This window comes from Ochotona princeps, chromosome 12 (assembly GCF_030435755.1).
Source record: "Ochotona princeps isolate mOchPri1 chromosome 12, mOchPri1.hap1, whole genome shotgun sequence".
NCBI lineage: Eukaryota > Metazoa > Chordata > Mammalia > Lagomorpha > Ochotonidae > Ochotona > Ochotona princeps.
In genome coordinates, this window is record NC_080843.1 from 36,783,139 (window position 1) to 36,810,098 (window position 26,960).

At 38.4% G+C, this 26,960-nt stretch overlaps 1 protein-coding gene across 3 annotated transcripts in view; it reads left to right on the forward strand.

The window, feature by feature from the left end:
* DIAPH3 (diaphanous related formin 3) overlaps window positions 1-26,960 on the forward strand; it is a 472,570-nt gene that overhangs the window by 131,120 nt on the left and 314,490 nt on the right. For all 3 annotated transcript variants that reach the window (XM_058670671.1, XM_004577440.3, XM_058670670.1), the window contains 6 exons: window positions 3,504-3,640; window positions 6,556-6,661; window positions 20,142-20,252; window positions 20,529-20,647; window positions 21,480-21,596; window positions 25,579-25,697. In XM_058670671.1, coding sequence (XP_058526654.1) covers window positions 3,504-3,640; window positions 6,556-6,661; window positions 20,142-20,252; window positions 20,529-20,647; window positions 21,480-21,596; window positions 25,579-25,697 — 709 coding nt within the window. The remainder of the gene's footprint in view (window positions 1-3,503; window positions 3,641-6,555; window positions 6,662-20,141; window positions 20,253-20,528; window positions 20,648-21,479; window positions 21,597-25,578; window positions 25,698-26,960) is intronic.

Below are 26,960 nucleotides of genomic sequence, written 5' to 3' on the forward strand. Positions count from 1 at the left end.
CTCCTCGTATGTTGATGAATTTTTCTTTGTTCCCTCCGTTCCCCAAATTACTTTTTCTCCCTTTTTGTCTCTCCTTTCCTCTCTTCAAATTTTTTAAAATACATAATGATACTTCATTTAATACATGTGTATTATTATATAGTTTGCACCAACACTTAAAAGGAACTGCAGGTGTAAAAACTGAGTTCTAGGAATTTAGAATCTAGAATGAAATTAAATAACAATCAACAGGCTCCAGAAATGGAGCAGGGATGCTTGACAGAAGCAGTATTAAGACCAGCCATAACATGGAGGGTCTGCAGAATTGGCACTCATCAAGGAGACATCCTTTGCTCTCATGACTAAATTTAACTTTTCTGACAGTAGTTCTATCTCATATACTGTGAGTTGTAGAATTTGGCATCATTCCACGCTATTTCTTCAACTTCAGCATCTGAGCACATCTATTCCATGTGTAATGTTACAATTTCATGTTGGTTTTTTATATGTAGGAAGAGGAAATTTCACCTGTGATAGGATGGTTTTTTTTATTGTTTAGCAAAATCCTCTGGGTATTTCCAGTTTATTTTGGAAAGTCTTACCTTATTTTTAGACATAATATTTCATAGGACTACACACTTTAATATTAGTACTTAAACTACTAACGTGTTTTTTTAATGTTTTTATTAGCCATAAGAAAAAAATTTGCATTTTTCAATTAATGTCCTATAGAATTACTTTTCTGGGCCTGGTTTTCTCTGTTTTGCCAGTAAGATTTTTTTTTCTCTACTGGTTTCCTCCAACCAAATGTAATTTATCAAGGAAAAATATCTGTTAGAAATCCAACGTTCTTTTTATATTGAACTTCCTGGTTGTTTGCAAATTAGATTTGAGATCACTAGGTACCTTTTTGGTGATTTGTAGGACTTAGAATGTTTGTCTGACTCTGTAATGGTAAGCTTAATAACATATGAGACCATTGAGTATAATGTTAAATACTCAGTACATTTTTATAAAATGTCAAGGCTGAAGTATAATTGAGCATATCTATGGATAGAAATGTTAAGCATCTTTAGTATAATTCTTCAATGATGAAAAAGAATATGGTAACTTACTTGATACCTGTAATTATGTAATTAATATAAACAATTTGATAACATTTCCCAGAACATGAAATAGCTTTTCAATGAGTGAGAAAATAAAAGATAGTAAAAATGAAAAGTTAATTTAAGAGCAACGCAAATAGAGGTTCCATTTTGAAGCCTTTTTGCATGTTGCTGTGGAGGGTGTACTGCTAGTAAGAATTTCCTGCTTCTCCCCCAGTCCCCTCCTGACCCTCAGTGTCACTGTTGCTGGAATCAGCAAACCTCAGGTGGTTGATCAGCTCCAGAATTCATGTAGTGTGGATTCTGCTTACCTAAACTATCATCATCAATGGCTGAAATTCTATTAGGTAATAATGAGGCTCATGTGGAATGTTAATAGAAGGTTGCAATGGTCCTTTGTTTAGAATAAGTCAGTTATATTACCCAAAGTGGATCCTTGCTGTTCAGGAAAGATACAACCTATACCTTCCAGACTTCGTCTTGCTGCTGTAACTGGCAATAACCTTCACTAAATGCACTTTGTTGCTAGCTCTGGTAAGGTTAACCGTTTCTCAGAGTCAAAATTTGTTTTCCTTTGTATTTTAAGTAATTGAGACTAGTTACACACATGAAGGGAGCAGTGACCTGCTTGGGGTCACACGAGAATGGTCAAGACAATGTAATCAGAAAATATTCGTATTCTACCCTTGACTGCATGGTGATTCTAGGGCTGGAGGGCTTATTAGAAGATATTGAAGGAAATTAGCTTGAGTAGCTTTGAATTGCTGGAGGAGCCATGGGATTTTTGATTCCTGACGGAGAAGTACTAAGGTGGGAATTAAAGGCGAGGGCTGGAGGCAAGCCTGACTCAGTTCTCAAGTTTATTCGGACTGAGGCAGTCTTTCTTACTTGCTAATTATTGACTGACTTTCTGAATTTGATCTAAGTAGCTGCTTACAATTCCCAGGGATGATTACTGAGGCATATTGAAGTATTTAACCCTGTTCTGATTTTCATCCTATTCTATTTCCTGTTAAGCAGGTTGATATCACAAAGGTGACCTTCCACCTGGTATAGCTGTCCCTTTGTCTATTTCCCCCATTACTACAAACACAGAGAAGTCTAAGAATCCTACTCTGAATTCTTTGTCATTCTGCTTGTACTTTATCCAGTGTCCCAATGTTTCTTTACAGGTTTAAAGCAACTGAACTATTTCTTCACAGTATGAAGGTTTTTTTAAATTAATACCCCATAAAAATAAGAGCTACAGGTGGAATTTTATGACAAAACATCTTTAGGTTTTAACTTGCTATCAGTTCAACTTTGTGCCCTTATGTACTGCTAATTTTGAATTAAGCCACAGTTAATAGGACTATAATCTGGATTAAGGCCCTTTATCTTCCTGTTTTGTGGCAACTGAACAACCTATTTCTCAGCTTTAGAAGGATTCTGAGATGTGCGATAAATAGTATTGTTTTATTGCTTCTGTTCATCCTCTGTGGTTTGATATTTATCTTCTGTAAATTGTAAGCCCAAATGATACAGGCATTCATAAATCAAAACACTGTCATTAACATAACTACCTATCTTCTAATTGGATCTAACATCCTGGCAGTAGCAAACAAACTATATCCTTATCTTAAAACATCCCATTTAGGTAATGTGTTTACAACTGCTTTGTCTCAATGAAGATAAATATTCTGATTTGAATATATATATATCCTCATTGAGGCAGATTTCACATGGTATCTGCCCCATTCACTTCTTGTCTTGCCCATGTTAAGTGTTAACATCTAGATCTGCAGTGTATAATATTGTAGTCATGTGGCTTTTGAGCACTGGAAATGTGGCTAGACAGAATGGAAATGTTATAATTGAAAGGCATACTTGGCTTTTTAATACTTAGAGTGAAAATTTGAATTATCAGTAAACATTTTATAGTACTTGTGTGTTGAAACTTTGCATACCTTAAGTTAATGTTACTGAACATACTTTCTAGTTGAGGAATTGCCTGTGTGGTTCACGCATCGTTTCTCTTGGACGCTGCAGATCTGTGCATTGACTTGTGGTAGTTTCCTCCCTTACCACTTATTTTTCTTCCTGGAAAAAGGTCCTCATGGCTTCAGTGTCTGACTCCGACTCTGTAGAATGTGTTCTTGTTGAGAACATATTCTCACTTTCTCCCCTTGAACACATTCCTATTTTAATAATTATCAACTGTATTGTTATGACCTTTGAAGGATTATCTGGATTTGATAAGCTGGCAGTGCTTGACCTACAGCAGTTACTTTTTATGAATTTAAGGATGCTACGCGGTCTTTGTATTTCCAGCTTTGCTAGATGTAAAAATGTGTTGCCTTGTAAAATGTTTCAAATAACCTCAACGCACAATTTTGCTAGCTCTCTGACATTTAACCTCTTGTTTTCAAAACATTGTAGTATGGCTTAGAAAGAATTATGAGTGAAGAGAGAAGTCTTTCTTTGCTGGCCAAGGCCATGGATCCTAAGCACCCTAGCATGATGACCGATGTGGTTAAACTCCTTTCTGCAGTGTGCATTGTCGGGGAGGAAAGCATGTAAGTGTTTCCAACTTTTTTTTGTTACATGATTAGTATGTTGATTTATTTAATGGTTCATTCTACTTGTGACTAGAATTTGCTCCAGATAAATGTTGAGGTGTTTTAAAGCAAATGATTTAGATACTGGCTGAACGTAGATGTTTATGTAATAGTTCTCTGATTGGACATAGGAGTTATCAGCTTAAATACTTACGAAAACTGATTTTTTCCTTTGTACTTTAAAAAATTGTTTTGCAATGTAAAGAAACAGTGGAAATAGATTTTGAAAAATGTGATAGGTTCTGTTGCTTAGATGTTTGAGAAAAATTAATTCAAACTTTATGTATACCTGTCCTGTAGACGTATTAAGTGAAGTGTGTAATGACATTTCACTGGCTGAGGGTATAAAGGCCTTGCTTACTAAGTGTACACTAGAACTTTAAACGTACCATATTTGTCTAGCTATAGCTAAGGGATCGTTATTCATGAGCATATTTCAAAAAGTTTGTGGAGAAATTGAAGTTAAGTATGTGAGGATTGGCATTGTGCCATGAGGGGGGTAAATCATTGCTTGAACACCAACACTGTATGTGAGTTCAGGTCCTAACTGCACAGCTTCTGAAGCAGCTCCCTGTTAATGTTCCTGGGAAGCCAGAGGAAAATGGCCTTAAGGGTTAGAGCACCCAAAGGGGAGACCCAGATAGATGGAGCTCCTGGTTCTTGGCTTCATTTTTGCTAGCCTTCACCATTGCAAATGCTTAGAAAGTTTACTAGTGAATAGGAAATTTCCCTCCTTCCCTCTCCCTGGTACTCTAAATGTTAAATAATAAATTTTAAAAGACAAATCTTTTGAAGATTTTACAGTGTTGCAGAAAAAAATAAATCATGAATAGTTTTCCCATAATAGTCATTCCCATGCACTTTTTTGGAGACTTCTTACATATATTGAGCAATTTTTTTCTTTAGAAAAGGATTGTGGTTCTAAATATAAGGAAACATTTTTAAAATGTTCAAAATATATTTTGAAAAGGATAAAAACACAGAAATGGAAGAACCAAAAAAGTAACGAATATTTGTCACATGCAAGTATAGGTCTCAGAGACTTGCAAATGGATACTTCTGATTTGTCCGAATCTAGCCCTGCTAGAATTCGTGGGATTAAGGCAGCTCATCTGATGCCTTCGTTGGAGAGCCAGAGACACTGATGCAGGCCTGGCCCCGTGTGCCCCTGAGAAACCTCTGATGCCCATCTGGGGATAGGCTTATGCCCAACTGCAGTGCCAAACATGCAAAGCCAGTGTGTTCACTTTCCTGATATAAAAATGCCGAATCAGGTTTGGTATGAGGATCAGCGTGAGTTTTACTTGCTGCACATTGTAGTTTTTGCACTCTCCTCCCTTACCCGCCTTTCTTTCATCTTTTCTCCATTTTGGACACTGCCTGCTTAGTCCTATCCTCTTCTCTTGACTCGTTTGCCTCTGTCTGCCCTCGGTTTTCTCTTCCTCGTCTCCTCCCACCCCTATCTTTCATCATCTTTTGCCTTCCTCTTTCATATTATTTCTGTTTATTTAGAAAAGATATCACAGTGACGATCAGTTTTTAGTACCAGATGCCTATGTGCACAAATCAACTTCTGCAAATACTGGGTACTGATAACTATGAATTATTAAACTGTTTGTTTTAAAGATTTATTTTACTTTTATTGTAAAGTCAGATTTCCAGAGAGGAGGGGATACAGAAAGGAAGATCTTCTGTCCGTTGATTCACTCCCCAAGTGGCAGCAATGGCCAAAGCCGAGCCAATCTGAAGCTAGGAGCCAGGAGCCTCTTCTGGGTCTCCTGTGGGGGTACAGGGTCCCAAGGCTTTGGGCTGTCCTGGACTGCTTTCCCAGGCCACAAGCAGGGAGCTGGATGGAAAGTGGGACTGTCGGGATTAGAACTGGTACCCGTATGGGATCCTGGCTTGTGCAAGGTGAGGACTTTAGCTGCTAGGCTACTGCGCTGGACCCTAAACTGTTGAATAGAGAAGGAAGTACAGTTCTTGGATAATTTTGTGTAATTTATATTTGAATTTTTATTATTCCCATATGTGTTTTTGGCTACTACACTTTTTTCTCTCCTGGGAGACATTCCAATGTCATTCTTGCGAATTTTTGTGGGGCTTACTACATTAGACTATCTAGTATTCAGATCCTTGCTCTACCGTTTTAGAGAGAACTTGCTTGACATTTTAAGGCCTTGCTTTCCTAACCTATGATATGGGTTAGTAGCAGTACATACTGTGCACTGCTTGTTTATATTAAATGAGTCTGTCTCTCTTGCTCTCTCCCCCCTCCCCCTCAAATAATTTTTATGGGAAAGGCAGATCAGATTTTATGAAGAGGAGAGAGGAACATTTCCATCCACTGGCTCATTCCACAAATGGCTGCAATGGCCTGAGCTGAGCTGATCTGAAGTAATGAGCCACGAGACTCCTTTGGGTCTCCCACTCGAGTGTGGGGTTCCAAGGCCCTGGGCCATCATCCACTGCCTTCCCAGACTACAGGCAGGGAGCTGGACAGGAAATGGAAGTAGAGCAGCCAAGACACAAGCTGGCAGCAATGTGGGGTCCTGGCTCTTGCAAGGTGAGCATTTAGTCAATTGAGCCATTGCTGGTACCAGGCCCATGAGTCAATATTTATAAAATACTGTGAAGAGTACTTGACATGTAATAGGTTCTATTTAGGTGCTTGATCAGCATCTTTACAACTTATTGTCAGGGACAAATGAGTTAATGTGTGTCATGTTTAGAACAGTGTTTTGGAAAATGCCATATATTTAGTAAAGCTATTTTGAAATATTGTTTGCTGGGTTGTATTGACTCCATTTATAGAATGAAGCAATTGGGTTATTTGCTACTTGGAATTTAATTAATGGATTCAAAATTTCCAATAGCCTGGAGGACGTTTTAGAAGCTTTAACGTCAGCTGGAGAAGAAAGAAAAATTGACAGATTTTCTTCTATTGTAGAAGGCCTTCGGCACAATTCAGCTCAACTGCAGGTAAGTTTCACATGTATCAAATGCTTCCAAGTGACAGATCATCCATATTGTTTTGTCACTGGTTTATCTCTGAAGAGTACATTAGGAAGCTGTATATGCCATTTAAGATCTTGTAGCATGATTTTCATTGAATATACAGAATTTTAAGTTACACTACAACATGAATTTATATTGTATTGATAGGCTTTTCTGTAAAAATCACACAGTATAAATTGTTTCTTCTTTGTCTCATTAACTGGTTATTAAAACTTTTAGGAAGTTTGCCATTTATATGAATCATGTTGCCTCCTATTTTAATTTTCTTAGCTAAAAAAAAATAGTTTGCATGAGTCATAGTGAAACTCAAGGTAATGGGTATTTTCAAAAGTACTTCAAAAAGTCACATTTCAACCTAAGTATCTTCGTATCCAAGCTGATAGTTTCTCCTTTAATAAAAAGACACAGGAAGTTTTCATTGATATAATTATTGTTATGATTAGTGCTAATCAAACCTGAACATGCTTAAAGAAAATATTTATCTAGTTTGATTTTCAGACCTAAGTTTTTTCTTGGGGTTGCTGGAACCTGGCGTTTGAGAGGTCTAAGAACGGTCCCTGGTGGCAGGGTCCATCTCCTAGCAGGGTAAGCCTCTGCCTGTGGCTCTTGCATCCCATAGAGATGCTGGGTAGAGTCCTGGCTTCTCCGGTGTTGATCCCTCTCGCTGCTGATATACTTGAGAAAGCAGCACACGATGGCCCGAGTGCTGGGACCTCTGCATCCACATGGCAGCTCTGGAAAAACCTCCCAACTCTCACCTTTGGACCGCTAGCTCTAACTATAGTGCCCTTTTGGGGAGTGAACCAACAGATCTCTTTCTATCCCTCAGTTTTTCTGTAACTCTTTCAAGTACAATAAGTCTGAAAGATTTTTCTGGGCTCCCAATTTCAGCCATTACGAGCATTTAGAAAGTGAAGCAATAGATGGAAATCCTTTGTCCCAGTGCCTAATAAATAAAGTATATAATTTTTTTTTGGCATAGTGGGAATTTTGTTACCTTGACTGCAGTAAATTCTAGAGGGTTTAGCTGCTGCCAACCGTATAGTCTCACTGACAACCACTGACACATTTTATCACTATAGGTTTGCATATTACATATATTTAACATAAATGACAATCATGTGATCTGTGGTTGGTTATGAGGGGCCCTTTCCATTTAGCATAATTTCAAAGTTCCGTTCATGATAGGATATTTATGACTGCCTCATTTTTTATTGCAAATTAGTCCTTTAAATGGGTGTATACATTTTGTGTTGTGATTTAGAACATGAATATTTGAGTTCTTTCCACATTTTGGCAGTTCAAATTGTGCTCTAAACATTTTTAGAGATTTTTAATTTTTTATTTTTACATAGTTGAACAGTGTGGAAGTATCGAAGATTAGGCAAAAGTGGGTATGATCATTGTTTCCAGATTTTTTGTTTCTTCCTGTTTCTGAAGTGAGAGGGGAGATAAAGGCAGAATCCATACCCAGACTCCTGGCTGACCCCGGTACCCAGGGGTGGGAAAAGCCACCCAATATCAACCCAGGGTCCCGATGTAGTACACGTTCAGAGGATTCTGTCCAAGTGGTTTGGATAGTTCTGAGGAAACCCAATGTCTATTGCCTGACACAGTTAACCTTAGAGTCTCCATTCATGCAGATTTTTGCTGTCGCCTTTGGCTGGGGTAGTTGTCCAGTTTGTTCTGTTGTCCTTCTGTGGTACCAGATATCCTCTGCAGGCCCCAATGTGGTTCCATATTCTCCATGTGCATCAGGACCTGCCATCTGTGCTCTGTCTTTTCCATTGAGGAGGACTTGTTCTTGTAGGCGGGTTCAAAGACCCAGGCCAGGCAACCAGCACCGCCCCCTCCCCCGACCCCTTGCCCCTGGGGCTCACAGACCTGACACCCACCTTGTAGGCAGATCCAAGGACCTAGGCCCTGCCAGACCCCGCACCCCCAGGGTTCACAGACCTAGCACCAACTGCCCTCAGACTGGTATGGCTTGCTTCACCTTGTCATCAACCAGCACATTACACATCCTGGCTTGGTCCAGCCTGACCACAGTCGCAGCTCCTGCTGGTCCTAATATGAACAGTCCCCTGTCCTGGCCCTAGTGTGAATTGGCTGCTGTTGTGGCCTGACCTTGCCCCTCCTGCCCCCTGTCATAGTTCTCAGATCTGCCAGTGGATGTTATAAACTGGCCCAGCCTGGTCTGCCCCTAGACCTGACCCACATGTATCCAGTGGGTACTATAACCTGGCCTGGTCTGAGCTGCTCCTTGCCTTAATTCTTCCACTCAACTGCAAGGACTGTGTCCTGACAAGAGTTACCAAAGCTCCTCTATCATGCCTCCTCCCAGTGGCAGATCTCCACACTGGTGGGTCCTTGGCCCAGACTGACTTTGCCTATTGTCCTTGCAGGAACAGTGTCCTTGCCCAAACAGCCCACACCCATTCTGGTTCATTTACATAGGTATTACAGCCCAGCCACACCTGGTCCACACCCAGACACAGCTCTCACAGGGTTCAGCAGGAGCCAAGACTTAGCCCAGCCCATTCTGCACTCACTCTGCCTCTCATGAGTACAAGTGGGTGCTGGAGTCTAGCCCAGTCTGGTGTGCCCCAGATAGATGCAGTCAACATCTGTGCTGAGGGAGAATGCAGTCAATGTTCAGCCTGCTGCCCTCATTCCAGTTCTTGTGCTCATCAGTGGGAATCCAAACCCAGCCAGGAAATCCCCTTAGGTACCCAGCCAGGCCTGTTCCCAGGCATAGCTCCTGTGCGTGCCAATGGAGATTGCAATTCCACAGTGGTGACCCCACTTATCCTCCACAGATTCTGCCCCAAGACCCGGCTTTCTCACTCACTGATTATTGCCATGGCCCAGCCTAACATCACCCTTCCCCTGTTCCAACTCTGATTAGTGGGTACTTTGATCTAGCCCTGCCAGGTAGGCCCCCAGCCCTAGATTTAGTGTGTGACAGTTAGTGGTGTTTGGTGATGGTCGATGCTAACTACCCCAGCTCAGATCTCCCACGTGTGCTGCTATTTCAGTCTGATCCTTAAAGGTCCTCCTGTTCCCCCACCCAAATCATTCTGTCTCGGCCCCCTTACTTACCTGGAGGTACAGTGGCTTTGTCTGTGGAAGTCCCTCAGTAGTAATTCCTCACTTGGACTTGAATCCTTAAGTCCCCACTCACCTCTCCCTTTGCCATCCCCAAGGCCCCATGTAAGCCCATACCCCAGGTCTCCAGAGCGTGCTGTTGGGCAGCCCGCCTGGGGGCAGGGAGAGGTCCCCAGCCGGGCCCAACACTGGGGCTACCCTCAGCAGCTAGCTAAGGAAGGGAGAGGTCCCTAGAGATGATTTTTTAAGCTTATGATTTGCCATGCTTACTGTTCAGTGAATAGAGGTGGGGAGGATGGGGGCTGGTAGCAACATATTCCTTTGGTAGTTGCGGATTCATACTTTTGATCCCATTCGTGACAAGCTTGTGTGGTTACTCAGTTTTATAAAATTAAATGTGTGTTAGTTAAAAGTTATATTTTCTGTTACACTGAATAGTAACAACAATTCACTTATGTTCCTTATAATGTCTTTTTCTTTTCTACCTGCTTTCCTTATTTCTTTCTTTTAATAAATTGTCTTAGAGATTTATTTGTCTGAAAATCGGGGCCAGGAATCCCCACCTGCTCTCCCATGTAGGTGACAGGACTCAAGTTCTTGGGTCACTTTTTTTTTTTAATATCTTCCCGGCCGCGTTGGCATGGAGTTGGACTAGAAGCAGTGCAGTCAGTTCTCAGGCTCTGAACCTACGCTACTCCCAGGACATTGATGTCACAGCAGTAGCTTAACTTGCTGACCAGAAAGCCAACTCCTTGATATATTTTAAAACTTTTTAAAATCAAGAAATGCAATTGTGTATTACTTGTGTGTACTTCCCATTTTTATGACACATTCAAATTACATTTCCATGGATCTTTATTAACAATAGACAATGTGAAGAATTGTTCAGATTTCATTTTATTCATGATGCTTTTATTGTAGATTTTTGCTCCTCAGTGAGGGTTTCTTGTTATTAATCCTAATAGGTGAAATACCCAGAGCTGGTAAGCTTAAGTATATAAGGTACCATTTTCTAAGAAGCTATCTTGGATTTTTCAAACAAGTGTATTTTCTAATTGCTAATTATGTGCTATTTCCTTTAAAATTACCAGGCAACACTTTCCTAATATCTGAAAATACTTTCTTTTGGATATTTCTTAATTTCCTCCAATAAAGTATATTTTAGAGCTAGCTGGCTATTAATTTTCCCATAAAGCCGATGCTCTAAATGCTTATTTCATTCCAATAGCTATACAATTTGCATTTATTAAAATGCACTCGTAGTTTGGATAATATCAGCAAATCACCAAATTAAAAGTAAAACATGTTTGTCACTGAATAAGATACAAAGCATTGTTTGCTTTTAAATTAGAGAAATTGGGAGGTAGTTAAAAAAAAGCCTGATTGTTCTTTTATTGCAAAGTATGTTTATGACAAAGTAGTTTTTAAAAGACGATTGCTCTACTTGATAGTTTGATCATAATAATAAAGATAATTTGCTTATGATTATGATAGAATTGAGTATACTTTTTACCCATTTGATGTAGTAAAAAAATGAAAGGCTGTTTACCTGAAGTGAAATAGTTTCAGGCCTTAGAGTCTTATCAGAAAAGAAAGTACAGATATGAATATGGGGCTTAAAATCAGCAAACATTTTCTTTTCTCAACTATAGCAGATAGTTATCCAGCTGCAAGCAATATAATCCCCTCTAGGTGACTGCACAGGATACACTACTGGACAACTTACAGATTCTCTTGCAGGCCCTGTGTGGATAATAACAGCACTAGAAGTAATGGCAAAACAAAATGGTCACACCCTAACAGAACAGCATTCTACTGGGAACCCCTCTCCTAACACCGTGCTCTGGTCAGCACTGAGGACAATGGGGACAGACAGATGTGAGCAGCTGACCTAGGAGTTGTGCCTTCCCCCTCCATCCTAGAGGCCAGTGGTGCTGGGTGTGGTAAGCCCTTCACGTCATCCAGCACTGCTTAGTAGAAGATTAGAATAAGTGCAGGTTCAACAGTTCCAAGCTTATTTCCCTGAATCTTTTTACTTTGATTTCTTCTTCCCTTTCTGTTGTCTGTATCTTCCATGTTCTTTGTCAGAGGCACACTTTACCAGGTTATCAGTGGCATATCTATATTCCAGAGAAGTGTTGAAATCCATTTTTGTTCATGGACCTAGGTGAATTGTGCTGCCTTTTGGTCAAGAAAGGAACTATGAGAATCCTAAAGCTAATTGGCATTTCTGTTTGACATGTGTCCTCAGGCCTGCAGGGACAGCATGCCCTGTGATCCTTGTCCTGTGGTGTCATTCACATCCTCCTGCCTTGCACTTGTGCTGTGGGTGTAGAGAACATGAAAGTTCCACAACTTTTTTGTGATTCGTAAAATAACATGCTAGTCCACCACAGCTTTTGGGGTGCGATCAAAATGGGAACTCTTAGGTTTAAAAATAAAAGACCATTATTATTACTCACAGTAATAGACTTGCCTGAGTATCAGTTTTGACACTCAGAGTGTGACGAGAAGGTACAGTAGGACATATCTGAGGGCAGAAACCCTGAGCTCACATGGTATACTTTCATTTTCTATTATGAGTGGCATAATACTTGGTCTGATAAACTCTGATTAAAGCTGTTGGGTTTGTCTCAGAGCATTTAAGTAAGGCTACTGATCAATGGGATTCCGAACAGTGGGGTGAGGCTGAACAGAAATATTGACTTTGGCCTTGCCTGTCAGTCAGCTGAATTAATCTCATAAACCAACAACTGCACTCTACGGTAGAATCAGATGGTTTCTCCTTACAATGTTTCCACTAATCTTTACATATAACTGGAGGTATTGAGATACTGAGTACTCTAAGGTACCCCTGTTATCCATGATAACCCCGAGTACTTTCTATGGCTGCCACGGCATCATTGATCACTTCAGTTAAAATCAGGATGCAATTCTTACCATCTTTCCTAATTGGGTGACTTGCATTATAGGGATCACTGCCTTGCTATAGTGAGAAAGTTTATTTGATTTTGTTGTGTCCATTACATGCTCAAATTTTTTTTTTAGATTTTTATGTTATTTTCATTACAAAGTCAGATATACAGAGAGGAGGAGAGACAGAGAGGAAGATCTTCTGTCCCATGATTCATTCCCCAAGTGACCACAACGGCCGGTGCTGCACCGATCCAGAGCTGCGAATCAGGAACCTCTTCTGGGTCTCCCGCAAGGGTGCAGGGTCCCAAAGCTTTGGGCCGTCCTCGACTGCTTTCCCAGGCCACAAGCAGGGAGCTGGATGGGAAGTGGAGCTGCTGGGATTAGAACCGGTGCCCATATGGGATCCCGGGGCATTCAAGGTGAGAACTTTAGCCTCTAGGCCACAGTGCCGGGCCCAAACTCACCAAAATTTTATTTTGACCAAGTAAAGATCTTTTTATAATGCATAATTCTGTATTAATACTTATTTTGAATTCCTAATGCCTTTCTACCATATAAATCCCTCCACGCTGCCCCTCCCCCAAAAGGAACGTTAACTCAACTTGTTTTCAATATCAGGTCAGTTGTTCTCACCGTTATGAACTGACCAAATGAAGAAGGTAGTACTTGTAAAGAGTTTGTTAGGAACTTCATAGGGACATCCTGGGAAGGATGTAGAGATGGCTTTGTTTTCATTCATCTGTTTGACTATGACTTTCATTGAGATTTGTGTAAGTAGGATTAATACAGAAGTACAAGTTAATAAAATATCAAACAGATCAAGATAGGTTGCTAAATGTTTTACCATGATTGTAATAATAATTACGAGAAACAGCATAACCTATTGGGAGTTGTTATTGTCAGAGGGAGCATGTCTGGTTATCAGCTAATCATTGCTATTAGAATGCACTGCCAATCTTCTGAGCTTATATACTTCATTTATGCTACATTAGAAAACTTGAATATAATGTTACATCTTGTCTAAAGATTTACAGTTCAGCGATTAGTTGATAAAATAACTTGTATACTAGGCTATGCTAGATGTTGGAACTACTCAGATGAATGAAATACAATCCTGCCCTTCAGAAGCATATACTCAGAATTTACAATTTAAAGCTGCCTGGTATTTCACATGAAAATTGCAGTACTAGCAGCTTCATCAAAAACTGTTAGACTATATTAGAAATTAACAATGTTGGGCCTGGCCTGGTAGCCTAGTGGCATAAGTCCTTCCCTTGCACATGCCGAGATCCCATAAGGACACTGGTTCTAATCCTCGTAGCCCCACTTCCCGTCCAGCTCCCTGCTTGTGGCCTGGTAAAGTGGTGGAGGATGGCCTAAAGCCTTGGGACCCTGCTCTTATGCAGGAGATTTGAAAGAGGCTCCCAGCTCCTGGCTTCCTATTGGCCTCCTATTGCAGCCTCCTGGTGAGTGAATTGGGGGACGGAAGATCTTCCTCTCTGTCTGTCCTTCTCTCTGTATATCTGACTTTGTAATAAAAATGTTTGAAAAAGAAAAATTAGTGTCTCAGCAGGGAGGGTCTTAATAAACATTTTTACAAATGCAAGTTTGTTCTGCATTATTCCTGTTCATGTATGTTATAAGTTCTTGAGTCCTGTAACTTATTTCCCCTTGTGTGGGACTCATGCAGTTTTTAAGCACTTCCTCTCTTCTGGTGTATCATTCATAAGAACATTCAATTGTAAATATAAAATATACAACTATATATCTGCTAATTTAGCTCCTGAAGCTGGAACTTTTTTTTTTTTCTTAAGCATATGGTATAGCCATCATTTTATTACTGTGTTACTTGTGAAAATACTGGCTTATATCCATGATGATCCAACAGTTAACTTTCTAAACATGGTTTGATTTTGTGATTTTGTTTTAAAGTCCACTTTGTAAATTTCTTCAGTGCACATATGCAGATAGCATCAGCTATGATGGCCTTGGAATGCATCAGACAGGCTTGGAATGGGACTTAGGCACCACGTGAGCCTGTTAGAGTAGCTTGAATCTTGTGCTTAACTTTTGTTATTGAAAAAGGATCAGAAACTAAAGGTTAAACACTAGATGTTTACTTTTACTCATTTGTGTTTGCATAGTAACTGCAAATTGGGTGCTAAAGGAACTTTGGGTGAGAAGTATTCACATACGAAGAAACCCTACTTACTTTCATGACTGGAAGCTCCTTTGTTGATGAAATGATGCACTTGGTGGTTCCTTTCTCTGTGGTTAAGCTGTCTCTGCTTTTGATGATTTGCCTGTGATCATTTCTCTTGCTCATAAACTGCATTTTGCGTTTCTACCCCACGTACTGAACATCTTTGAGATTTGTATCCCCAGTTTTATCCACTTGATTGCCTCCTGTATGTCTTTACTTTCCTAGTTGACAACAATCCTGACATTTGTCCCATTCTTTGTAGTTACCTTTTTGGCTGCTCATTTTTCTGACCTTCGGCTCTGTGGGCTTTGCTGCTCTCAGTCTTTGTGCTGCGTCTTCAGTATCCTGCTGCACTTGAGGAAATCCTCAGCTATTCCAAATCCGGATGGACACAGGCCTGCACCCCTCCGACTAGAGGGTACATTGCTAAAAATACACTTTTTATTGTTAATGTAAGATACCTTTCTGATTAGACAAGAGTGAAAAATGAGCTTACATTATTTGTTTTCCAAAACGTTAGAATTGGACCTTGAGATAATATCTTCGTATAGACTTGCTTGAACCAGAAGTCGAGGTAGAATATTTGTAATGTGTTAAGATGCATTCAGAACAAGAGAGAGTGCTTGAGATCTTCTATCTACTGGGTCATTCCCTTGAATGCCTGCAAATGTCTACAGCGCCTGGACTGCTCCAAGATAAAGCTAAGAGCCCAGATCTAAATCTGGATCTCCAGTGTGGGCAGTGTGGACCCAAGTATTTGAACCATTCATTACCCGTTACTCCTAGGTGTGCGTTAATGGGAAGATGGAAATTGCAAGTGAAGTCATGTTTCTGGCTTCAGTATTCAGATATGATGACATTGTGACAACTCTCGTAACATCTGTATTTCTGCTGCAGCTGTCGTCCCTGTATACTTCCTGCTTAGTGATTGCATATGGTGCATCTGAGAAGGCAGTTGTTTAGTTAACTAGGAAAACAACTCTAAGAACTTCTCAAGTGTTTTCATTTTACCAAGTGCAGTAATAATTGGTTAGTCCTCTTTTTTTTTTTTTTGAAGATTTATTTTTATTTGCAAGGTAAAAAGAGGATAGACAGTTTTTCCATTCACTGGTTCACTCCCCAAATGGGTACAACAGCCAAGGAACTGATCCAAAGCCAGGAGCATGGGTGCAGGGGTACGTTAACTTGAGCCATGCTCTGATGCTTTCTCAGGTTGTAAGCAGGGAGTTGGATTGGAAATGGAGCAGCCCTGACCTGAACTTGCACCCCTATGGTATCGTGATACTGCACTCTGAGGATTCGCTTGCCATGCCACTGCACTGGGCCCCGATGAGACCCCTGATCTGCTTTTGACAGTAATCTCACTGTTTCCACATTGAGACCTCCTCCCATAACTCCAGAACGCCACAATCTTCTTGTTTCCTTCTATTTTTCCTCAACCTACAGATCAAAACTTAATATTGAAATGTGCCAATCAGTTCTTACCTCTTTTTTTTTATTCCGTGAATAATTCCATTTGGGGTTTCAGTTTTCACCTATTATGGCTGTGATAATTTCTTTTTTGAAGTAGTGTTTTCTGTATCTAATTTCCTTCTGAACTTTGTTGTTGCTATTGTTGATTACTGTTTGAGTCACCCCTAGATATTTCTGATTTACATCTCCACAGCTGAAACCTTGATTTTCTTTCAAAGTCTGTTTCTTCTATGGTCTTCTCTATCTCAGTAAATGGCAATTTCACCTTTCACAATGCCCAGGTCAAAAGCCTTTGTAGTCGGTCTCAGCTTATTTCTTTGTCTTATAGGATTTTTTATTTTCCAAGTTGTTTCTCTATCACTAAGAACAGTGTCTGATACAAAGTAGTGGCCAGTAAGTAGTGTTTGAAGGAATGAAGTGTGGATACTAATCAGAGCTGGTGAACTGCAGTCCGGTGCCCAAATGGTAGAAATTAAGGTTTTAAGGTGCTCTCAGGAGGGTAGGAGTTCCCTGTTTGCTTACTCTGTTCTCAACTATGGGTGGTAGGTTTTGGCATGTCACGGAGCAATCAGTCACATAAATGCAAGTTAATAGGCATCATATGCTATGTTTTCTGAACGCGGTGATTACATTATGCCTCATTACTTCATGATGAACATCTCTCTCTCATATCTTAAGTTTCTATTAAGATATGACACAAAGCTTGTACTCAGTGACCATTTTATATTGAGTCAATGATTTCTAACAATCTCTTCTAAAGCCTGCTGCTTTCCTTGTTTTACATACATATATATATATATATATTCACACACACACACATTCATTAAGGGTGTTATTTTTTTTTTTTTTTTTTTAAAGATTTATTTTATTTTCATTACAAAGTCAGATATACTGAGAGGAGGAGAGAGAGAGGAAGTGGAGCTGCCGGGGTTAGAACCAGCGGCCACATGGGATCAAGGCGAGGACCTTAGCCACTAGGCCACGCCGCCGAGCCCAAGGGTGTTATTTCATATGTGAACAACAAAGGTTGGAGCTCTTGTGGACATGTTTGTTGTAATTCGATCCCATTAAATTGTCAGTCCTTTACATTTCAAAATTGTTTAAGCCCTTCTGCTTGCTCACCATATTTACTTCTGTAATGGCTTCTTAGCTTCAATCTGTTGTCTTCATTATTGTTCTTCCTTTGTGTAAAACACCTATGATTTCCATTTTCCAGTTGAAACTGACTCTTCCAGTGTGGCAAATGAAAGTACACCTCATCTGTCCTTTGTTTTTTTTGTCTAACTTTTTGTATGTTAACACTTTCTCCATCTCCCTCCTCTGATGAAGTTTATATTTGTTGTAATTTTGGAATAGGTATGACCTTTGTGCAATGTTAATTCTTAGAACATCTTCTCTACTTCAGGCTACTTTTCTTGAATCCATAACCATTATTCACCGATCTTTGTACCTGTTTAGTCTCTCCATATTCTTACCCTATGCCAAATACTACTTTTGTCTTCATTAAGGCAGATGAAATGTCCCAACTATTTTTATAGTTATTGACCCTTCAGTGTCTATGTTAACTGGCACTACATGTATTCTAGACTGGCATCATCATCTGAAGTAGTGAATGAATGCTAAATCATGTAGCATTACAAGAACTGTGTAGCTTAATATATATGTTATAAATCTGAAACAACTCTTTGGTCTTGATTGTAGAAATTTTTATCTGTAACAGGCACAATGTTTGGTAACTGTATGCAGACATGTTTGCCTGGTAAATTAACCAAACTTTCTAGACCTATTTGCCTGATAAATGAACAATGATGGCACTTGTCCATTAAGATTGAGAAAGGATTTATAGATTGAATTTTAAACTTATTTTAATTTCCTTTCCTCCTTTCCTATGGAGTTACTCTATTTGACTGTTTCCCAGACATGATCTGCTGTATTCTTCATTCATTACTATCATCTGCATCTGCCTTATCTATGTATTTTTTCCATTGAGGTAAAATATGATGCTAAACCTTAGTTACTTTTGCTGCTTAATAACTTGTGTGCTTTCAGAAGCTACATCAATGAAACTGATTTACTTTCTCAGAATGTAGAGAAACATTATTTGCTCTTTGAGATCTTTTAAAATTGCATAGCGTTGCTGGAAAAATTAGCTTTTATGTTTATGGGGTAATGACTAGCAACGGAGTGTAGGGAAAACATTTAAAATTTGACTTTTTGACACGAACTGGTTATAGTTGAGTGAACGTACATTGCAAATGTAGACTGTGTTTGAAGTTTTACTTTTTTTTTAAGAAGTGTGTTTTTCTTTTTCCTCTGCTGACAAATTTCCCACCCTTACTTTAAGCAATCTTATGTTTTGACAGTAGAGTGGGCCTGTTAGATTTTTTTGTGTTAGATATCAAATGTAACAATTACTATATATTTCAACCAGCAGGAATGAGACTCCTGTTGTTCTCTTAATCCAAAAACGACGTTTTAAAATCATATAAAACCTAGCCTTAAGGGATGGAGAAAAGACAATTTACGGACCAGCATGAGGTTAAGCATTGATCAGTAGTCTGGTAGTTCTTGCTAGACTTTAGGTTGGAATGTAAACTTAGAAAAATAGCATTATCAACAGTAACAAAGAATACTTTGCTGCTCTAGAGGGAATCGCTTTTGTTTGCTTTGTGTGGATCTTAAATGATGGAAGATACAGTTCAGTCAGGGATAAAAGTAAGGGAGTTGGGCTGGTGCAGTAGCCTAGCAGTTAAAATCCTCGCCTTGCACGTGCTGGGATCCCATATGGTTGCTGATTGTAATCCCGGCAGCCCTGCCTTCCCATCCAGCTCTCTGTGACCTGGGAGAGCAGTTGAGGATGCCCAAAGCCTAAGGACCCTGCACCTGCGTGGGAGATCCGGAAGAGGCTCCTAGCTTTGGATCAGTACAGCTCCAGCCGCTTGGGGAGTGAATCATTGGATGAAGTTCTCCCTCTCTGTCCGTCCTCTGTGTATCTGTTTTTCCAATAAAAATAAAATAAATATTAAAAAAAAGTCAGAGTTGTAACCTAAAGTTTTCAACATGAACTGAAGAATGGTGTGATTGCTGATTTTCATTATTTATACAAACTTCCTATATTAAAGAATTTAGTGAACCAGTTTTTTTTTTCTGAATTAATAAAATCTAGTATTTTTGAATTTTTCCAAAATGTGAGAATCGTTACGTTGGTAAATTAACCTTCAGAACTGAATTCTGCAATGTTGATTACATGCTTTTTAGTTTTAACAATCACTTTAACAAGATTTAGGAGCCTGTAGGCCTTCACATCTGTGGGACTTTGGGTTCCTTTATCAAAATGGGAAATTGTTTTGTTGTCTGAAATATTATCCACTCAGTTGATACTTACTTTTCAAATGGGATATATATTTAGTTTGTTTTATGCAAATGGAGTGACGTTGTGGAGGCTCCTTTTGATTCAAGTGAATTTTCTTAATGGAATGGGTACCAGCAGCTAATGTGTGTTCATTTTTGCTTCACCTTAATAACCCCCAAATACGTGAGAAGTCAAATACTCTACTGAAACTATACTTCCTCGTTAATTTCTGTGTGACTAAATTATCTTACTTACAGATCCATTGTTCTAATATTTTCTGCTGTGAGGGAAGATAGTTGCTGTTATTTGCAAAAGAAAAACTTTTTCCGATTTTGTTGCTGTGTGTTTAATGTTGGAAATCAAGTCTGTGTCTGATGTGTAATCTGTTGTAGGTAGCTTGTATGCAGCTCATCAATGCCCTTGTTACATCTCCTGATGATTTGGACTTCAGGCTTCATATCAGGAATGAATTTATGCGCTGTGGATTGAAAGAGATATTGCCAGTAAGTGCCCTGCAGTCTCCTTATTAATATTTAAATTAGAAGAGTACTTGAGAGAGGGAAACTTAGATAAATTACCTTCAAGAATAATTTATCTTTGGGAAAAGCCTTGAGTATAAAAATGTATATTAGCAATATACATATGGGTATTATTTACTAGTTGATATGTTTGAATGCCATAAATCAAGGTGAATGGTTGTTTTCCTGTTTACATGTTTTTCATGAATTCTTTTTGCATAATTAAAATCATTTGTTGTCATTGCTATTCAATATTTCTAGAATTTAAAGTGTGTTAAGAATGATGGCCTGGATATCCAACTTAAAGTCTTTGATGAGCACAAGGAAGAAGATTTGATTGAGTTTTCCCATCGCCTTGAAGATATTAGAGCTGAATTTGAATATCCTTTTGTTCTGAAATTTACTCAACCTGTAAAATTACTGCTGAATCCAAAACAACTGTGTCCCCTAAAATATTTAACCCATTTTATACAAATAGCACTGAATTGAACCTTTAAATTCTAAAGTTCCGATATATAATCAGCCTTGTGGTTTTGTAACTGCACTTACATGTATGAATATATATGTGCATATATGTATATATACACACATACATGTATATATAAATGGAAGTTGCAACTAGCAGATAGATTCTGTTGAACTAGCTTCCTGTGTATTTGTGTATAGTCTTTCATTTTTAATTTTTGACACTTCCCTTCCCTTCCAGTGGTTTCTAGCATTAATAATACGTACCCATGGCTTACAGGGTAGGTGTGGTACATACTTGTCTGAACCCTGTTATTTCTGTGGTCTGCAGATGTTTGTGTTCTTCCTGAAAGTAAATGTTCCTATCCTTAGTTCATACAGCTCCATGGTAAAGGATGCCTATTTCCAGTTCTGTTGGTTGGTATTCAATGTAGTACTCACAATGCAGTGTTCCCAATGGATTCCCCTCTGCTTTTGTGCTCAGCAGCATTTCTGCATAGGGGGAGGCAGGTTGGCTCTTAGAGGGAAGTGGGAAGTGTCAGATCAAGTTGCCATTTTTGTAGCTCTTCCCCCCTTCTTCCATAAAATCGAAGTACCTGCATTTTATGTTGGATGTACATAGTATCTAGAGTAGAAGATGAGAAAGAATAGTTTCTTAAAGCCTTACAGTGCAAATTCTGATGACGTTTTATCCCAGTTGTTAGGTATTAAGTATAAATAACTTCATGTATTCCTTAATCAACTTACTGAAGCTCATGATGTTTACAACATGTTGTGGAATACTGTTAAGGAAACTGCAGCAGAGGGACATTTTATATCTATCCTTCAACATCTGCTGCTGATTCGCAATGATTATTTTATAAGGTAAGAGGAAGTTATATTCCAGTGTTTTCATTTACTAGAAACTATTATGAGAGTCATCTGATATTTTATTTGGACAAACACATTTTTATTCCTTTCATGGCATTGAATAATTTCATGTTTCTCTTGGGCATACATTAAGTAGGTAGATGATGGTGAAATAATGTTACTGTTACTCTTTAAGCTCCAGTGAATTCTTGGCTGTAACCTTTCATCTGTATAAAAATTTGAGCTAGCAACGAATTCCTGGTTTATCATGCGAAGGATAATATTTCCTTCTTGTTCCTTGGGTAGCAGGAATGATATTTTTTTATATTATGTGAAGGATACTAAACATTATTTGCTCAAGTAGGTAGAAAATACCTTGCAACACAGCTGTGTTGAGTGTTTCTACAATATTGGAAAAAATATAAATGTCATTTCAGGTTTAATTATATATCCTAGCCAACTGAACTTAACAATTTTTTATACTTTCTCTATCTGTATCATAACAAAGCTGTGTTTATATATGAACCTTTTCTGAATGAAGTTTCATCACAGGAATGGGATTTCTAGTAAGATCCCTCACAAGGCGTGTGTGTAATAAGTGTTCTTTGATTCCTCACTCCATCTTTGGTCATATTTCATGTGGGAAACTGAGATAATAGAATGTATTTTGTCAGTGTTGCCACTCATTTACACACTACTGAAATTTTATTCAAAAATGAAGAGCAGCCGTGTTGAGGTGTGTCCTCCGTGTGATGTCACGATGTTTTTTTTTTTGTGTGTGTGTGTACTCAATGAGAAGAGAAAAAGAAAAGTTAAAATTCTTGAGTATTTGTCATACCACAAGCCTTTTTCCTTTTCTTGCAACAAATATCAATACTGTAAAGTATAGGTTTAGTAATCAGTTACAAAACTGACTTTACTTTTTGATAGTTCATTGAATGAACTACTTTTGTACCTGCTAGATAAAAACACGAATAAAATCAGATTTTAGCATTTGGGGGTGCCCTCTTGATCATGCATCTATTTTATTTCTAGGCATAACTTAATTTAAAATTTAACCCCATGCATTTTTAAATGTGTGTTTGTGGTCGCTTCTGTGCACTGTGGAGTTTTTGATGTCATTTTAAAAACAAAATTCGGTACTGCAGTTTTCCTTCAGTGATTTGAATTCATCTCTGGAGCTGCAGGATATTTCCTTAGACTCTAGTTTTGTGTACAACAAGAGGGCATGTAGTTTAGCTTCGAAACAGTGAACAGCACCACTGCTCTGGTATGCTGAGGTAATTCTGTCACTGAGTGGAATCGGGTATCTCAAACATGCTATAATGTTACCAAAATATTGAATCAGCTATAGATATCTGGCTGTTCTGGTCGTCTTTTGAGTATCAGCTTTTAAATTTGTTCTCATGCATGTTGATTTCTTTCTTTAAACCGTAAGTGGCCAGGCTTTTGGTCTTCTTTCTAGACACGTTTCTAAGAAGGCAGTGTTTGCTGTCCTCAGGACAGCTTAGACTTTCATAGTTGTCATTGCTTATCGTTAAAAAGACATTATGCCTTTAATGTAGGATTCTGTCAGAATTGCATTCATTTGTGTGGTGTTTTTGTCATGCTTTACCTTTAGAAATTTTACTGGCAGCTTTTTAAATACAGTAAAATTCACTCTTAATGGCATATAGTTCTATTTTTTTTCTAACCTTCATGATTTGATTTCATTGACCTCAGGTAGACGTGAGTTTTAGTTGTACAAAAACTTTAAATGACCTGAACACTTTTCACTTAATGGAAATTAAATACTTGTGATATGAACAAAAATAATTGTTCATTTGAGTTTTAAATCATAGATTAACTTTTTCCTTGCTGAATACAAGATGTTCTCATTGAAACGAGTTCATGAATGGGAAATTAGAATCTTTTCATTTTCAACTTTGAGACTAAAGGTAGCACTTGACTGGAGAATGTATATCAATGGCAGACCTTATTTCTTAAGAAAGGGGAGAGGCAAGAGGTAGGGATGATAGCAAGATACTGGAAGGCGGATGGTATATTTCAGTGCTTTTTAAAAACGCAGTGTGGGGAGCTGCTGGGCACAGTGGTGAAGCTGCTGCCTGGGACACCTGCATCTCCTATCTGAGGTTCCATTTTGAATTCTGGCTACTCTGCTTGTTAGTGTGCTCCTGGGGAGGCAGCAGATGATAATTCTGGCAATTAGTTACCAGCCATGAGTCTATGTGCCAGCCCAGGATTGAGTTCCAGGTAACTTGTTTTGTTCTGACCCAACCCTGGCTGTCCACAGACAGTTGGAGAGTTTAGTACTAGAGGTAACTCTTTCAAATAAAATGAAAATAACCTTTTTTTTTTTAAATATGAAAGTAACAGTTGATTTCAAAACATTTGCTGACAACCTTATCTTATTAGTGAGGTAACTATGATTTATGTTAGACCTTAGTGAAGTTGTTCCCATACAAGTATTTCTCTGATGCATTCATTAACTTGCCAATAATGCTTAAAGAGAAGATTTTGTAGATTTACATAGTCTACATTTACACTTACATTTCTGAAACGCAGAATTACATTATTATTTGCTACTATAGGTTCCCAAAACTTTGCATGATATTTCCGGTATATTATAAAATAACTCAAAACTTGATATTGCAGAATTCACAAAAATATTTGCTAAAGTTATTCAAAACATGACATGAAATAACTGGTAATTTAAATGTTTTGAACAACGTGAACATAATATTGAGCAGTTAAAGAATTGAAAAGTCTCTAACAGGACAGATGTGAAATGAATGCTCTGAAATTTAAATGATCACAGCTTTGACAACATTTGGGAAAATTTATTGGAGAACCATCAATAACACCTTCCTTTCATTTGCACCTAAGAACATTTTCTTGAATATTTTTATGTTCTACCAAATAATGAGGGGTAGTTGTAGTCAGTTTTACCCAGCATGGTGAATAGTTTACTAGGTTTAAGATAAGTCAGAGGCAATAAGTCACAGGTCACATGGCCCAAATAGCGTGAGAGGCCATCCCCGAGATCATCAGGAGAGTTTGCAGAGGAAACGTGTGCTGAAAACATTTCAAGGGGTGCCTGGGGATGAGCATTGTGTCTCATCAGAATAGTATCCGTTCTGTTACTTTAGTTCAGCTTTGTTTATGCATTTTTTCCTCTATTTCACATTTGTTGGCTTAGGTATCAAAGAATGTTCTTTAACGTATCATGTGGACCAAGTTTAACTGCTGTGACAATATGAACCCTGTTGGGGGGGGGGTTTCTTAAACTGAATTTTAAATTATTTTTGCTATATGTTTTTCTGCTTTGCTTTATTTATATAATTCACAATTGGTTCCATATTGTGAAAGTAACATACTGTTACATTGTAAGACCTTTCCATAGAACTCTTTGGAGAATTTTTTTTTTTAATTTGTTTTTCTGGGTTGTAGTAACTAAATTAATGGTAGTTATTTTAGTGTAATATGCTCAGATCTCTGAGGACTACTCTTAAGTTTGTTACACCTCATCTTTTTATATTGGCTAAGAGGTCCAGGTTCTGAATTTTGTGACTGGATCATCTGTAAAAGTGTGTGTCACTCTGAAAAAGTGTAAATAAGTTTATTTTAGTCTAAAATAATTTGAAATCATTCTGCCATTTGTTCATAATATATATTTTCAGCGAACTTTTAGAAAACCTCATATATGCATGGATTTCAAAGCTTGTTTGTTACCAAATAAACTTACCTCTTAATTCCATTTTCAGACTTTTTTTGAAATGTGATTTACTCCCTAAGAGTTAAAAAATAATTTTAATGCTTAGAAGGAAAATAGTTGCAATTCTGTTTTTTCAGTCTTCCGTTAATGTTTTTGCCAGTTGTTGAAACTGTATAAATGATGAATTGTAGAACCTGAGATCTAGCTTAGCATAGAAGTATTTTACTTTGATATGAAGTTACATGAATAAATTGAATGTACGACTATTTGCTTTGGTTTTAGGCAACAATACTTCAAATTAATTGATGAATGTGTATCTCAGATTGTTCTACATAGAGATGGAATGGATCCAGACTTCACATATCGAAAGAGACTAGATTTAGATTTAACACAGTTTGTGGGTGAGTCTTACTTTATTTATATAGAAATATCTTCTGGGCCTGGCACAGTAGCCTAGCGTCTAAAGCCCTTGCCTTGCACACGCCAGGATCCCACATGGGTGCTGTTTCATATCCCGGCTACTCTGCTTTCTTTCCAGCTCCCTGCTTGTGGCCTGGGAAAGCAGCAGAGGAGGGGGGCAAAGCCTTGGGACCCTGCGCCTGCTTTCGAGACTCAGAAGAAGTTCATGGCTCCTTGCTTCGGATGGGCTCAGCTCTGGCCACTGTGGCCACTTGGGGTGTGAATCAGCGGATGGAGGATCTTTCTCCTTCCCTCAGTAAATCTGGCTTTCCAGTTTAAAAAAAATATGTGTATATATATATATAAATCTTCTGTGCCTTCCTACATGGCTTAGCTCTGGCTCTTGAGATCCTTTTGGAGAGTCAATAATCAAAGTAATTCTTGGGAATTGTTTTTTGTTGTTGCTGTTGATACACTGATAATGCAGAAGCAATGGTCGGTTTTCTATCATTTCATTTTTTTGTAAGATTTATTTTTATTTGAAAGGCAATGTCAGAGAGGAGGAGTGAAAGAGAGGTCTCCCATATGCTGTTGACTTGCCAAATGGATCCTATGGTCAGAGCTGGGCCAGTCTGAAGCCAGGAGTCAGGAACCTCTTTTGAGTCTCTCACATGGGTGCATGGGCCCACGGCCTTGGGTCATCCTCCGCTTCTTTCCCAGGCCATAAGTAGGGAGCTGGATAGGAAGTGGAGCAGCCAGGACATGAATTTGTATCCTTTTGGGGTGCTGGTGCCATAGGTGGAGGATTAGCTTGCTATGTCACTGTACTTAGCTCTAAACTAACAGTTTGTTATGAATCAAAACAATAATGCTATGGTAGAGTAATTTGTTCAGTTGAACCAGAAAAATTAATATTTTTAAATAGACAGGGGCTGGCACTGTAGTGTAACTGGCTTTGTCTTCCTTTGAACTTGTATCTGTTACTGTCAGCTTCACAACCTACCAACAATAAAACACAAAAGTTCTGATGAGATTAAAGGTGATATTAACATGCTTATTTTGAGATTTTGTAATGGGATAGGTTAACATTTGGAATTACTACGTGAGCAAAAATGCATATTTAAAATTTTGTTATGTACTGCCTATTTCTTTATCAGCAAAGTTTTTATATTTCTGTTGTGTTAGCAGATTTTAATATTATGGAATATTCTTTGTGATGAGTTCCTTTTTATGTTTTTTTTTTTTAAGATTTATTTTATTTTTAT